We start from the raw sequence: 15,958 nt of genomic DNA, 5'->3' as shown, positions 1-15,958 counted from the left end.
ATAAATTTATTTAATCATATTATCGTCTCTGGTATTATCATGAGGAGTTAGACCCCATTTCTGGGACCACGGAGGAAACCAAATCTCATGAATGCGGTAATTATATTAATTTTATTATGACTATTTGCATTGTTATTTAATTGATTTATGATTTTCGTTGAATGGTTGTCATTTCAATTGATGGGTTATGCTTTCTTAAATGTTTTGATATCCCATGCTTTAGATTTACATCCATTATTTTCGAAATCTACTTTAGGCAATGAATTAGAGTTAATGAATTTTTATGAGCTATTACTGTTTAGAATTGATATTTGAACCGCATAAAATTGTTTTTTGGTGAAATCCTGAGTCCCAGTGTCTCTCCATCTTTTTACTCATATTTTTGCTAGTTTTATTATTTTCTTTAATTCAACCTTAAAAGTCAATCTCATCAAGTCCGAGTGAACGACAACTCTATTTACCACTATATAAAATTCGATCAATTTTTGATATGCCATGCTTAAGATTTACAATTAATATTTTAAGAATCTACCTTAGGCAAAGAAATAGAGTCAAAATTCTTATTGAATGAGCTATAATGGTTTAGAATAAATAGGTGAATCGTATGAATTTGAATATTTGGTGGAATCCTAGTCCTAGTACCTCTCGAAACATTGTTATTATTTTGTATATATTTGCTAGTTTTATAATTTAAATCTAAATATCAATCTCATCAAGTTCGAGTGAACGATAACTCTATTTACCACTATATAAAATTCGATCAATATCCGTTGTGAGATCCTTTTCCCAAGCTTCGGTCTTCGTGGTTGGAATGATGATCTCTGTCGGAATGACAGCTTCGGCTCCATAAGTAAGGAGGAACGGGGATTCACCGGTGGCATATCTGCGTGTGATTCGGTATGCCCATAGCGCATTATGCAGCTGTTCACACCATCGACCCTTGTGTTTGTCTAACGATTTCTTGAGGATAAGAGCTAGAGTCTTGTTCGTGGCTTCAGCCTGTCCGTTACTTTGGGGGTAGATGGGTGTTGACTTGTTCTTCCTGATCTTGAAAGTATCGAAGAGCATATCTATATTTTTTCCTTGTAGCTGCTTACCATTGTCTGAGATAATTTCTGCGGGAATGCCGAACCTGCAAATGATTTTTTGAAAGATGAATGTGAACACGTCTACATCTCTGATCCTGAGCAGAGCTTTGGCCTCTACCCATTTTCTAAAGTAATATGTGGCTACAATCAAGAATCGTCTTTTCCCTGACCCTTCGATCAGGGGTCCAACAATATCTACCCCCCATTTTGAAAATGGCCAAGGGCTATCTACGGAATTTATCTTCGTTGCCGGGGTGTGGATTCTTTTAGCGAAACGCTGACATTCTTCACATCTTCTAGACATCTTGGCTACGTCTCGTGTCATCGTTGGCCAGTAATATCCTTGCATCTTAGCTTTGTCGGCTAGCGACCTCATTCCGCTCTGGTTGCCCGCGTCACCGTAATGGATGTCGTTCAGGATGCGATGGCCCTCTTTCCTAGATAAGCATCGTAATAATGGTCTGAGGAAAGACTTCTTGTAAAGGACTCCGTCCCGAAGATTGTATCTTCCTTCCTTTGACTGTATCTTTCGAGCTTGCTTCAGATCTGCAGGTAGCATTCCTTCTTCGAGGAACAGGTGGATTTCGGTTCTCCAGTCTTCTTCGTTGGTGAAATCTTCGCCTTGATTTTCTCTTGATAAGATATCTTATTCGTCGAAATCGTTGTTGATATCCTCTCCAACGTCGTCGTCGGCAATATCCTCCCCTACATCGTCTTCACGATTGGTGGCAAAGGGTTGTTATGGAGTAATCGAAGGCTCGTATACTTTTGTTATCTTGATGGCCTTGACGCTTTCATCCCTCAGCATCGATGATATGTACGCTAGGGCGTCGGCATGCCTGAGATCTTTTCTGCAGAGGTGTCGGAACTTGATGCTTGGTATCTGGGAGGCTAAGGTATGGACCAGAGCCATGTATGCGAAGAGGATGTCATCGTAGACATTGTATTCTAGCTTTATTTGCTGAATGACCAACTGAGAATCACTTGTTATGCGTACATCAGTTATCCCCATTTCTATTATTAATCGGAGGGCGTTCACTACAGCTTCGTATTCTACGATGTTGTTGGTGTGCCCCTTGAATTCCAGCCTTAGAGCATGTACGATCCTATCTCCGGTTGGGGTGGTAATTACGATGACTATGCATGCCCCTTCTCTATTCCTTGATCCATCGACGAAGACTTCCCATCTTCTTTGGTTTGAGGGTTCGACTGGATCTTTCCCGTCTTCTTCTGCTTCTGGTATGTCCTTTACTTCTTCGTCGTTGCCTAGAGGTAAGTCCGCCAAAAAATCCGCTAAGACTTGTGACTTTTGGGCAGTTTGGATCTCGTGGATAATGTTAAATTGATCCAGATGAGTGTTCCATTTGGCTATCCTTCCTACTTTCCCTGCGCTTTTGAGGACAGCTTCCAACGGTGCTTTACATGGGACCCGAACATGATGAGTCAAGAAATAGATTCTCAGCTTTTGGGTTGCCCATACTAATGCTAGTATGAGTTGCTCAATCTTCGTGTAGTTTATTTCCGCCGTGTTGAGAGTCTTGCTGACGTAGTAGATTAGTTGCTCAACCTTCGTGTTGGTTTTGACAAGGACCGCGCTGACTGCATCTTCGGTTGCTGTTATATACGGTGCCAACACCTCATCGGGATCGGTCTTTTGAAGAATCGGGATCGTGTCCAAGTATTCCTTTATCTTATGGAAGGCTTCCTCGCATTCGGCGATCCATTCGAATTTGCTCCCTTTTTTGAGAATGTTAAAGAAATGTTTTCATTTGTACGATGACCTGGCGATGAATCTTCCCAGAGCCGCTAGGGATCCGTTGAGATTTTGGACTTCTTTCAGGTTCTTATGGGATGGCATTTCTACGATGGACTGGATCTTGGCGGGATCCACTTCGATGCCCCTCTTCGATACTAGATACCCGAGAAATTTCGCTGAGGTGACACCGAATGTGCATTTTTCTGGGTTCACTTTCATGCTGTGTTTCCTCATCACTTCGAAGATATCCCTCAAGTCTTGATATTGTTCTTTGCGCCGCTTGCTTTTGACGAGCATATCATCGACGTAGACTTCTAGAGTGTTCCCGGTCCATGGTTTGAAGATAGCATCAACCATCCTCCGGTATGTTGCCCCTGCATTTCTAAGTCCAAAGGGTATCCTTGTGTAACAATGAGGGGTGTAGAATGGTGTGTGTTGTTGATCTTCTTCTGCCAAAGCTACTTGGTTGTAACCAAAATATCCATCCATGAATGACAGTTCTTCGTATCCCTCAACAGCTTCTACCAGCTGATCGATGTTTGGGAGTCGGTAACTATCCTTCGGACATGCCTTGTTGAGGTTGGTAAAGTCGATGCATATTCTTACTCCTCCGTTCTTCTTCGGCACGATGATAATGTTCGAGATCCATGTTGGATAATTCACTTCCTTGATGAAACCTGCTTCTAATAGTTTGTGGAGCTCTTTCTCAATTTCCTGGTGATACTCCGGCGCTACCTTTTGTATTTTCTGCCTGAAGGGAGCCGTGCCCGGATTTATGCGAAGTTCGTGTTGAATTATCTTCGGATCAATTCCTGGCATGTCTCCTAATTGCCACGCAAAGATGTCCGCATACTCCATGAGTAGATTGATTAGATCCACCTCTCTTTCTTTATTCATTATGGTCCCTATCTTGATCATTTTCGGTTTTTCTCTGGTCCCTATGTTGATCTCCTTCACGGGTTCCACGGATGTGAATGTAGGCTTTGGTTCCCCTATGAGAGGTATGTTCTTTAATTGTTATTTGGTAGGCTCCCCAACCCCGTTAGATATCGAGGTACTTGCTTCGGTGTTTAGAACGATGCTCTCCTTTGTCAGACTTTTTCCGGAGATTTCTTCGAGATAAAGGTCAATCGCTTTCTCTTTGGCAGCTTCTTTGTTTCGGTTTCTTCGAGATTTACGTTGCTCATCTTGTTCATTATTGAGATGATTTTGTATGGTCTGACATTCTTGGGCGGTGACGTGATCTCCCTTTATTTCCATTACCCCTTCGGGTGTTGGAAATCTAAGGTACTGATGATAGGTCGTTGGTACCCCTTTGAGCTTGTGTACCCATCTTCGGCCGATGAAGGAATTGTAAGGGGAATGAGAGCCCACTACGCTGAATCGTGTATCAACCTTCATTGGTCCTGCGTTCACTTGTAACACAATGTCTCCCAAAGGCTTCGTTGGGGCCCCATTGAATCCGTATATGGTGTAGTACGAAGACATCAACTGCTCGTCATTCATCTCTATTCGTTTGAACGTGTCATAGAACAGTACATTGACCGAGCTCCCTTCAACGATGAGGACCTTCCTGATATTGCACCCTGCGATGGATAATTTGAGAACTAAGGGGTCGTTGTGATCCTCAATGTCATCTTCGATATCCTCGATGTCGAATGTGATTGGTGCGTTCGTACATTCTTCGTGGTCATCAACTTGACCCCGTCGATTTTGTACAGTTCGCAGTAGTCCTCGAATTGCTTTCTCAATCTCTTTCCTATCTAGGAAGTTAAAGAGGGTCCGTTGGATTCAGAACAGGAAATGGTATTGAGCGTTCGGTTTCCTTCAGGTAATTGGACCTGCTTGCTTCATGTTACCATGTCCTATGCCTCTGCCTTTTGAACGTACTGCTTGAGGTCACCGGCGTCAATCAGTTTCAAGATTATTATCTTGAGGTTCTTGCACTTTTCGGTCTGGTGCTCGTTGAAGCAGTGGTATTCACAGTAGTCTCTAGACTTCTCGGACCGTGGTGGTTGCTTTCCTTTGGACCAAGGCCATTATAAGTTCTCTCGATCCTTAATCTCCCTTAGGATGCGAGTGTAGTTGGTGTTAAGCTTCGTGAATACTTGATCTTAGAATTTTCGATCATCACGTTGTCGATCTTCCCTTCGTCCTCTTCTATCTTCGTTGGGACGTTCTGTTGAATTACTCCTTTTGGATCCGCTGGCTTGTTCCGCTGAGTTGGTCCGATGAGATCTCTTTGTTTGGGCCCTCGGATTCTCTCGTTGAATTTCCTCCAACCGGGCGTGTTTCTCGATGATGACTCGAAGATCTCCTTCGGTTGTGGGTACACTTCCATGGATCTCGACAAACAACGGGCTCATTCTATCTAATCCCCATTTGTAACAGTTGATGATGACCACCGGATCCACCTTCCCTATTGCTTGACATATTCTGTACCATCTATCTGTATACTCTCTGATGGTTTCTTTTTATGCGATTGCCAGCGAGAAAAGCTTATCCATTCCGGTGTTGACGGCCTTGTTTTACATGTAAGTTCTCAGGAATTTCTCGATGAGCTGGCTGTAAGAGTCGATAGAGTTTGGTAGTAGGTTATCGAACCAGGATAGTGTTGACCCTTTCAGACTTGAAGGTAAGTATCTGCAGAGGACCATGTCGTCTTGATCCCATCGATCCAACATACGATTATAGTACCCAAGATGGCCGCGGGGTCGCTGGATCCATCGTAACATTCAAACGCGGGTATGGGACACTTCTGGGGGATGAGAGCTTTGCCTAGGTGCGGAGTTAGTGGTGTTGTGCTGGCTTCCCTCATTACTTCTTCTAGTCTTCCTCCTCCTTGTCTTGCCTTTAGTTGCTTTATTTCGGCCATCATCTCAGCACGAAGGTCCTCCATTGCCCGTTGGTGATCCTCTTCGCCTGCAGGTCGTTCAGCTCTTCGGTTTTTGCTGTCGAAGTAGTCTGAATCTTCGGGGATAAAATATGGATCGGACAATCTACTCCCTCTGTAAGGGCTTCTATCCAATGGTTCCGGATTGTTGGCATGAGTTCCGATGATTCTTCGGTCACGGTTGGGCTCCGGTGCCTTTGAAATTACTTCATCATGTTGGCGCGCTGCTCCTATGCTTTGAGCGATCCTATCCTTGAGTTCCTGATTTTCTCGAGCCAACAATGCCATTGCATCTGCAAACACCTTTTGGTTCTTCGTTAACTCTTCGAGTTCTACCATTAGTTGGAGGGTATGGTTGATGTATTTTCAAATGGTTGTAGAGATAGTGGTAAACAGGGTCTTTTCAGACTTGTGAAGAAAACAGTTTTTAGATTTAAATTTAAACAGGCAAATAAAAAGAGTTGTTCAAAGTTATAGAGAAAAACACCAAGACTAGGATTTCACCAATGACCATTTTAATAGTAAACTCTAAATAGTTCTTATGCAATTTTATCTTTAAAATCAATTCTAATATTTGCCTCAAATAAGTTTTTGAAGTAATAATTGTAATTAAAAAGTATAAAACATCAAAAGTTACTAAAACCTAGCATGCTTCATCAAGTCAATTCACAATTACTCAATAAAAACTATTAATTCAATTTTAATTCGTGCAAATAATCAAATAATAATATTGCAAATAAATCTAAAAGTTAGAATTATACCAATAAATTTTGTGCCAATGGCTTCCTCCGTCGTCTCGGCTAATGGGTTTAGCTCCTCATCCCAAAAACACACTCACAAGATAAATTCATGGCTAAAATAGGTGTTTTTATTGATGATTATATGATGAAATAGGAATTAGCAACGCTGTAAAAGTGTTACAGCGTCACTGTTACAAATGGTGTAAGTGCTGAGAAGAAACGATAGAACTAAAGTGTTGTAAATAGCGACACAGGGTGTAAGCTGCTGGAAAGAACGATACAAGACGTGTGCTGTAAACAGCGACACAGCGTGTTCTGGTTTTAAGACTGATGAAGAACGACTGCCTTAGCAGGTCTGTTCTTCCTCTTCTTCTTCCTCCTTGAACAGCAGCAGCAGCAGCAACAATCAATGGTATCTTCCTCGTTTCGGCTCTGAACTCTCTCCTATTTGTCTCTAAACTTTTCTAACCCCTCTTATGACTCGAACCAACACTTATATAGCTACCAAACCCCCAAAAATCTCGAGTGAATCCGACTTCTTCTTTTTCTCTCTTCTCTGCGCTGTTGAGAAAATATCTCTCTCTAATCTCCCTGTACGCGTTTGTTAGTTATATATTTGCCACCAAACTGTTATCAAGACTAGAACAGGACCAAGTAAAAGTCTAACTAGCGTGAAACTCTCCCTGAATCCTTTACCCATTCTCTGTACATATCGGGAAGATACGTATCTCTGTACCAACTCTGTTTATCCAGCCCGGATTATCCAGCCCATTTCGATTGATAAAAACGCATGTACCAACTCTGTTTAGTCCATTAACATCCAGCCCAAACGAATTTGGTGATCGAATCTGTCCCAAAGGGCCCCAAAATTCCAACCCTGTTTGTTGTTCGTGAAGCATTTCATTTCCCGCCAAAATTTTCTTTTGAATTTGAGAAGATGACCTCCCCTTATCTGTGGCTGGTCTCCCTTTAGCAGTTGCCTGGATATAGGCCACCCCTTAGTAATTAGGTTACCCCTTATCCAAAGTGAAAGTCCGTATAGTAATTTTCTCCCACGAGCGCAAAAACCACTTTTTTAGCCAATTTCGCCGCAAAAGCTTATTTCTCTAGAAATACCTACAGGGACATAAAAAGCCATAATAAGTACAAAAAATGGGTACTAACACAATATACAATTGGGCTATATTAGACACATAAATGCGTCTATCAAATACCCCCAAACTTATTATTTGCTAGTCCCGAGCAAATCAAAACTACAAAATAAAATCCTAACTCACTGTCGCAGGCATCGTCGATTGCATTTAGCGTATGCAATAAGCCTTTAAACCCCTAGGTGGCCCTAGTGACCGAGTTATAGTCTCGGGAGGGCTTACCAGAGATATACCCACAAAACCTGTACTCCAGACCTTAGCTATCTACGCAGAACCTTGGAAGGCACTAAAGAATCTCCTTGGTTGGCATACTTATTGACTACAGGAAGAAGTACCCTGATGCGAAATTCCAATTGCTGTACACGAGTTTGCACTCAAGCATACTAAAATTCATATAAAGTGACAGAGCTCTACTCAGATAGTTGCACTATGGACATCATATTCGGAGTCAAAACTAATCACATAGATAGATCAAGAAGATGGATATAGAAAAACATGTATGGTTTTGATGTTTACTAAGCGAACGACGTTTCCCATATCTGTCTGAAGGCCTCCGCCAAAATGAACCTATCCTAATGGATTGAGATACTAGTCTGACTAATATCAACACACTGGCATATACAAGGGTACCAGTGGTCGACTTTATTGAATTTATTCCTTTTAGTCAAATGGTCTGGTCTCAATTTTTTTTTTTTTTTTTTTTTCATGGTATCTCAATCACTCTAATTCATCCTAGCATTGGTAACAACTTGAATCGTGGGCCCCACCTATCACTTAGAGAAACATAGTTTAAAAACAAAATAAAATAAAAATAGAAGTGAAAAGGACTCAACGAGATATGGTGAAACTATCATGTTATTTCTAACACCTGAGCTCTGTGATTTTATGAATAGACTCTTTAGATGTTTCCATCTAATCATATTGGTTCCTCAAACTCCTACAATCAAAATGCTTCCATCCACTTAGATTAGTTAGTGCAATCCTCAATAGGCATAAATTTCTAGGCTCTGGAGTTTATTTATTGCAACTAAAAGCCAAAAAGTGTTTCTTCCCCACCCCCAAACATAAATCTAACATTGTCCTCAATGTTTCTACTTATGAAATTAAAGCACATACAAGGAGAAAATGTTACCACTGGAGGGAAAAGAAATAAGGAAGGATATTACCGTATCACAAGAACGCGGGAGCCTCCCAGTAAATGCTAAATTTATAGTCATTAGCTAGACATCAAATACCTCAAAAAGAATTTTCACCTTCCAAAGTCGTATACCAATAGTCGAAACAATTGTGGGTCCATAAGACCAAATAGAACTGCCACTAATAGGAGACAAATGGTCAAGATCATAAAAATGAGCAGAAAGAGCACAACCTGATCTAAAGTTTCTCGCAAGACAATTGGATTTATCTGGAGTGCCCAATTGGGCTTCATATGAGTGTCTCGGCAAACAAATTCATCCGAAAAACGGGTCTCTAACATATGGATTTTCTCCTGAACAGTATCAGGAGGATCGGGTTGTGGAGTCTGAATAGACTCAAGCGATACCTCAGATGCACTAGGCTTGAGTCCCAAGTTAGGGACTTCTACTGGGGATAATTGACAATCTCTACCCCCAAATTTAGGGTAATCACTATTCTCCATAAGACCTTTAACTATGGCTTGAATTTCCGGATCCGGAGAGTATTTAAAATACTATAGAGCTTCTTCTAGTTCACTACCCCCAAACTTAGATTTTTGGGTGTCTCTAGATAAACTAGTCACAATATTCCTAATTTCTAGACCATCCGGTTCTTGAAAAAGGTCAATTGCTTTCTCTGAGTTATAATCAGGTGGTTCATCCTCTAAATTCTTTTGAGGTATACTAGCTATAGGACTTATATGTTTCATATCCTCTATGGTCATCCCTAGAGTTTCCTTATTGTGTTGAAGCATGGTTACTGGCCTAATCGCATGATCACTATCCAAATTGGAAGTTATAGGCAAAATCTCAGATGGGCCTACAAATGCATAATTGGGGTTCAACTTAGAAGGATCTTTAGGCTCTTCGAAATAAGGGCTTAAGGTAGATTCGGTAGCTAGTAATGGTTCAAACCTAGATTTCCATATATCGGTATCTAACATAGGAATAGAAACCAACAGAGCATTTACTTGTTCAATGTTGCTATCATCGTCGAAATCCATGCTAAAACGGGCTAGACAACTCTCTAATGGATCTTCCGATTCGGTGTTTGGTACAGACTTCGGAACTAAGGTTCCTATCATGTTGACCTCTTCAATGCACGTGTCATCTAGCTCAGAATGTAGCTTATTGACATTAAAAATATTCAACTCAATAGTCATATTACCAAAAGATAGATTCATAATACCATTTCGACAGTTTATGATCGCATTAGATGTGGCTAAAAACGGGCGACCTAAAATCACTGGTATTTGGTTCTCTAGGTCTGGGACAGGTTGGGTATCTAGGATAATAAAATCCACTGGATAAATAAACTTGTCAACCTCTATGAGAACATCCTCTATCACACCACGAGGAACTTTAACGGACCTATCAGCTAACTGAAGTGTTATCTGGGTAGGTTTCATCTCACCAAGTCCTAGCTTGAGGTACACATGATATGGAAGTAAATTCACACTGGCTCCTAAGTCAAGCAAAGGTTTCTCAACACGGTACTTACCTATTGTACAAGCAATGGTAGGGGACCCTGGGTCTTTATACTTAGGAGTAGTGGTATTCTGAATAATAGAACTCACATGACTAGCTATGAAGGCTTTCTTCTGGACACTGAGCTTACGCTTTCGCGTACACAAGTCCTTAAGGAACTTGGCATAAGAGGGAATCTGCCTAATTGCATCTAATAATGGAAGGTTGATATTAACCTGCTTAAAAACCTCCAATATATCATTAAAGTTGGACTCCCTCTTAGTCGGAACTAGCAGCTGGGGAAACGGGGCTCTGGGAACAAAGCCGGGCTTAACATGACCCTCATTGGTCTCTTTGGAGACTCTATCAGTCTCCTCATTTTCTGGCTCAGCAGGGTGAACTACAGCATGTTCACTATCAGGCATGGCGACCTTGTTGTCAACTTTCTTTCCACTCCTAAGGGTTGTGACAGCATTCACATGATTGTACGATTTCTCTCCTTGGGTTAGGATCAGTATGACTAGGGAACCTTCCTTCTTCTCTCTCATTGATAAACTTAGCTATTTGGCCGACTTGAAGCTCTAATTTAGCAAAAGACTGGGCACTATTCTTAAAATTCTGTTTGGTTTCCTCTTGAAAATTACCCTGGCTTTTTACTAACATTTCCTGGCTTTGTGATAGCATCTCCTGGCTCTTCCTTAATATACTAAGGGTTTCCTCTAAGCTAGCTATTCTATTCTCAGATGGGTTCTGGGTCTGACCTGAAGAGTTCTTAGTATAACCAAAACCTGGGGGAGGCTGAGAATTACTAGACTGGCCTTGATTCTGGCCCTTAGACCAAGAGAAATTAGGATGGTTTCTCCAACCAGGGTTGTAGGTTTCTGAGTATGGGTCAAACTTCTGACGGTTCTCAAACCTAGAGTTGTTATAGACAGCATGGGCTTGTTCTTCACTAACTGACCTTCCCAAAATGAATTATCGGGCTCTATTCCACAACTAGAGACTTGAGAGGCTCTATTAGGTTCAACAAGGGACCTATTTTTAGACTGACCCATTTCTAAAGCTTCTAACCTTCTGGACAAAGCAGCAAACTTAGCATCTGACGCAAAACTCGTATCTACCATATTGGTGCTACTTCTATTGACCAAGAGTCTTTTAGGGGGTTCAACACAAGATTCCCACTGTTGGGATTTTTCAGCGATAGCTCCTAAGAAGGTAAAAGCATCATCAGCATTTTTACTAGTGAACTCACCAGCGCACATAGACTCAACCATGGCTTTGGTCGAATAGTCTAAACCATCATAAATAATCTGTACAAGTTTCATATTATCAAATCCATGGTGAGGACACTGAGATAGGAGATCATTGAATCGCTCTAAAAACCTATAAAGAGACTCTCCCTCTTGTTGCACACTAGCACTAATTTTCTGCCTAACAGCTGCAGTTTTATGCTTAGGGTAGAATTTCATATAGAAGGCAGCGATAAGTTCCTGCCATGTTTCTATGGATTCAGACGGTAGGTTGTTCAGCCAGGTCTTGGCTTTGTCTCTCAAAGAAAAGGGAAACATCTTAAGTTTCAAGACTTCATCGGTAAGGTCCTTTATCCTAATTGTCCCACAGATTTCCTCAAAGTCCCTAATATGAAAATAAGGGTTCTCATCATCTTTTCCTAAGAATATAGGGATCATCTGAAGAATACTAGGTTTTATCTCAAAATTAGCCGTAGTGGCTGGCAATTTAATGCATGAAGCTCGGTTGGTCCTAGTTGGGAACATGTAATCTTTCAAAGTTGCCATCGCTGGCACAACAGAAGTACTAGGGGTACTATCCTCACAAAGAGACAGATTCTCAAAACAGAAGTTTCCAAAAACAGGGCTCTCAAAGAAGAATCTTCGAGCTCCCTGCTTAAATCAGAAGAACTACTAGGTTTTTCGCTAATCAATCGACCTAGAGTATCTCTTTTCCAAGCCCTAACAAAATCGGGCATACACTAAAAAGAATTCAAAAAGAAATAAAAATCCTAACAGGAAGGTTCTAGCAACACACAGCAGGCTGACTCGACTTTACCACAGCAAACCTAAAGATTTCTAGCAAACAACAAGCATGATGGCTCCACTTAGATTGTTTCTAGACCAGCTTCTAATCCTTCGAAAGGGAATTCGTTACAATTTAAGCAAACCCCTCTGGAATCAATCCGAGTTAAAGCAAGTTGAATCGAGGCGAGGGAAGCTCAGTGGAGCTTTGATACCCAAAACCTCACCGATCCAATGCGGCGCAGTCACGCATTCAACTCGCAGAAACCGTCAAGAACTTCGAGGTGTGCTTAAAAGAGTAACCAATATTTTTCGAATGATTGTCCTGTTAAGCTCGATACCCTATAGGTCTCTTTCTAGTCCAAATTTTAGGCTTAGGTTCGCTTTAGGTTTCGTTTTCCTAAGGCGGGCAAGAAGGGAGCGGTGATGAAATCCGAACCCTTATCTTATATGGTCCAGTCCTTGCCCTTTACTAGGAATTTAAAAACAGTCCATATTCAAGTCCTCAACATATATTCACCTTAAGGAGTCCAGTAACCCGCTTGCAGGAGATTCGCGGTGTTTAGAATTTTACCTCCCGTACCAGACGGGCGAGAACCGTTGAAGTCGACTCGGGCCACGACTCCTATGTCGTGTGCGAACCCGAGGGGCCGAGACGATATCGTAATCGTCGTCCTTCCCTGCACACAGTTTATATTTAAGGTACCCTTCCGTAGGGTAAAAATAAAAAAATAAAAATGTCCCAAAATTAATGTCCAAAGTCCATAAAAAAAAATACAAAAGAAAAGAAAGTCTAAAAAAAATTACAAAAATAAAAATGTCCTCTTTTTTTTTCTCTCTTTTACAAAATAAAGAAAATCTTCTTCTTTCGCTCCTTTAGCTTTGCTTTTCGCTCCCAAACTTTAAGTAAATAACCACAAGCTTTGGCAAAATTGTCTTTCGCTCCAATCTTCAAAAATCTGCAAGGAAACAAAAAAAAACCCAAAAAACGTAAAGAAGAAAAAAATAATAAAAAAAAAAAAAATCTAAAAAAAAATGCTAACTAAACACAGGTCACAGCGTCGCCCGTCGCGGCGCCAAAGCGCGGCGCCAAAAATGGTTGTAGAGATAGTGGTAAAGGGTCTTTTCAGACTTGTGAAGAAAACAGTTTTTAGATTTAAATTTAAACAGGCAAATAAAAAGTTGTTCAAAGTTATAGAGAAAAACACCAAGACTAGGATTCCACCAATGACCATTTTAATAGTAAACTCTAAATAGTTCTTATGCAATTTTATCTTTAAAATCAATTCTAATATTTGCCTCAAATAAGTTTTTGAAGTAATAATTGTAATTAAAAAGTATAAAACATCAAAAGTTACTAAAACCCAGCATGCTTCATCAAGTCAATTCACAATTACTCAATAAAAACTATTAATTCAATTTTAATTCGTGCAAATAATCAAATAATAATATTGCAAATAAATGTAAAAGTTAGAATTATACCAATAAATTTTGTGCCAATGGCTTCCTCCGTCGTCTCGGCTAATGGGTTTAGCTCCTCATCCCAAAAACACACTCACAAGATAAATTCATGGCTAAAATAGGTGTTTTTATTGATGATTATATGATGAAATAGGAATTAGCAACGCTGTAAAGTGTTACAGCGTCACTGTTACAAATGGTGTAAGTGCTGAGAAGAAACGATAGAACTAAAGTGCTGTAAATAGCGACACAAACGGTGTAAGCTGCTGGAAAGAACGATACAAGCCGTGTGCTGTAAACAGCGACACAGCGTGTTCTGGTTTTAAGACTGATGAAGAACGACTGCCTTAGCAGGTCTGTTCTTCCTCTTCTTCTTCCTCCTTGAACAGCAGCAAGCAGCAACAATCAATGGTATCTTCCTCGTTTCGGCTCTGAACTCTCTCCTATTTGTCTCTAAACTTTTCTAACCCCTCTTATGACTCGAACCAACACTTATATAGCTACCAAACCCCCAAAAATCTCGAGTGAATCCGACTTCTTCTTTTTCTCTCTTCTCTGCGCTGTTGAGAAAATATCTCTCTCTGATCTCCCTGTACGCGTTTGTTAGCTATATATTTGCCACCAAACTTATCAAGACTAGAACAGGACCAAGTAAAAGTCTAACTAGCGTGAAACTCTCCCTGAATCCTTTACCCATTCTCTGTACATATCGGGAAGATACGTATCTCTGTACCAACTCTGTTTATCCAGCCCGGATTATCCAGCCCATTTCGATTGATAAAAACGCATGTACCAACTCTGTTTAGTCCATTAACATCCAGCCCAAACGAATTTGGTGATCGAATCTGTCCCAAAGGGCCCCAAAATTCCAACCCTGTTTGCTGTTCGTGAAGCATTTCATTTCCCGCCAAAATTTTCTTTTGAATTTGAGAAGATGACCTCCCCTTATCTGTGGCTGGTCTCCCTTTAGCAGCTGCCTGGATATAGGTCACCCCTTAGTAATTAGGTTACCCCTTATCCAAAGTGAGAGTCCGTATAGTAATTTTCTCCCACGAGCGCAAAAACCACTTTTTTAGCCAATTTCGCCGCAAAAGCTTATTTCTCCAGAAATACCTACAGGGACATAAAAAGCCATAATAAGTACAAAAAATGGGTACTAACACAATATACAATTGGGCTATATTAGACACATAAATGCGTCTATCAAATACCCCCAAACTTATTATTTGCTAGTCCCGAGCAAATCAAAACTACAAAATAAAATCCTAACTCACTGTCGCAGGCATCGTCGATTGCATTTAGCGTATGCAATAAGCCTTTAAACCCCTAGGTGGCCCTAGTGGCCGAGTTATAGTCTCGGGAGGGCTTACCAGAGATATACCCACAAAACCTGTACTCCAGACCTTAGCTATCTACGCAGAACCTTGGAAGGCACTAAAGAATCTCCTTGGTTGGCATACTTATTGACTACAGGAAGAAGTACCCTGATGCGAAATTCCAATTGATGTACACGAGTTTGCACTCAAGCATACTAAAATTCATATAAAGTGACAGAGCTCTACTCAGATAGTTGCACTATGGACATCATATTCGGAGTCAAAACTAATCACATAGATAGATCAAGAAGATGGATATAGAAAAACATGTATGGTTTTGATGTTTACTAAGCGAACGACGTTTCCCATATCTGTCTGAAGGCCTCCGCCAAAATGAACCTATCCTAATGGATTGAGATACTAGTCTGACTAATATCAACACACTGGCATATACAAGGGTACCAGTGGTCGATAACCTAACTCTAGGTCAACACAACTGGCATATACAAGGGTACCAGTGGTCGACTTTATTGAATTTATTCCTTTAAGTCAAATGGTCTGGTCTCAAATTTTTTTTTTTTTTGGTAACTACCATTTTTTTTTTCATCTTTTTTTTTCATCTCTTTTTCTTTTTCAACTTTTTTTTTTTTCATGGTATCTCAATCACTCTAATTCATCCTAGCATTGGTAACAACTTGAATCGTGGGCCCCACCTATCACTTAGAGAAACATAGTTTAAAAAAAAAAAAAAAAAATAGAAGTGAAAAGGACTCAACGAGATATGGTGAAACTATCATGTTATTTCTAACACCTGAGCTCTGTGATTTTATGAATAGACTCTTTAGATGTTTCCATCTAATCAGATTGGTTCCTCAAAC

At 40.6% G+C, this 15,958-nt stretch overlaps 1 protein-coding gene across 1 annotated transcript; it reads right to left on the bottom strand.

Moving 5' to 3' along the window:
• Positions 1-3,861: 3,861 nt before the first annotated feature.
• LOC113290801 lies at positions 3,862-6,076 on the bottom strand. Its single transcript, XM_026540390.1, has 2 exons — positions 5,542-6,076; positions 3,862-4,607 (listed from the first exon to the last, which is right to left on the bottom strand). Exons 1-2 carry the CDS (start codon positions 6,074-6,076, stop codon positions 3,862-3,864), a joined length of 1,281 nt encoding a protein of 426 aa, XP_026396175.1.
• Positions 6,077-15,958: the final 9,882 nt, after the last annotated feature.

This window comes from Papaver somniferum, chromosome 6, assembly GCF_003573695.1.
Source record: "Papaver somniferum cultivar HN1 chromosome 6, ASM357369v1, whole genome shotgun sequence".
Lineage (NCBI taxonomy): Eukaryota > Viridiplantae > Streptophyta > Magnoliopsida > Ranunculales > Papaveraceae > Papaver > Papaver somniferum.
This window is presented reverse-complemented; position numbering and strand designations above follow the sequence as displayed.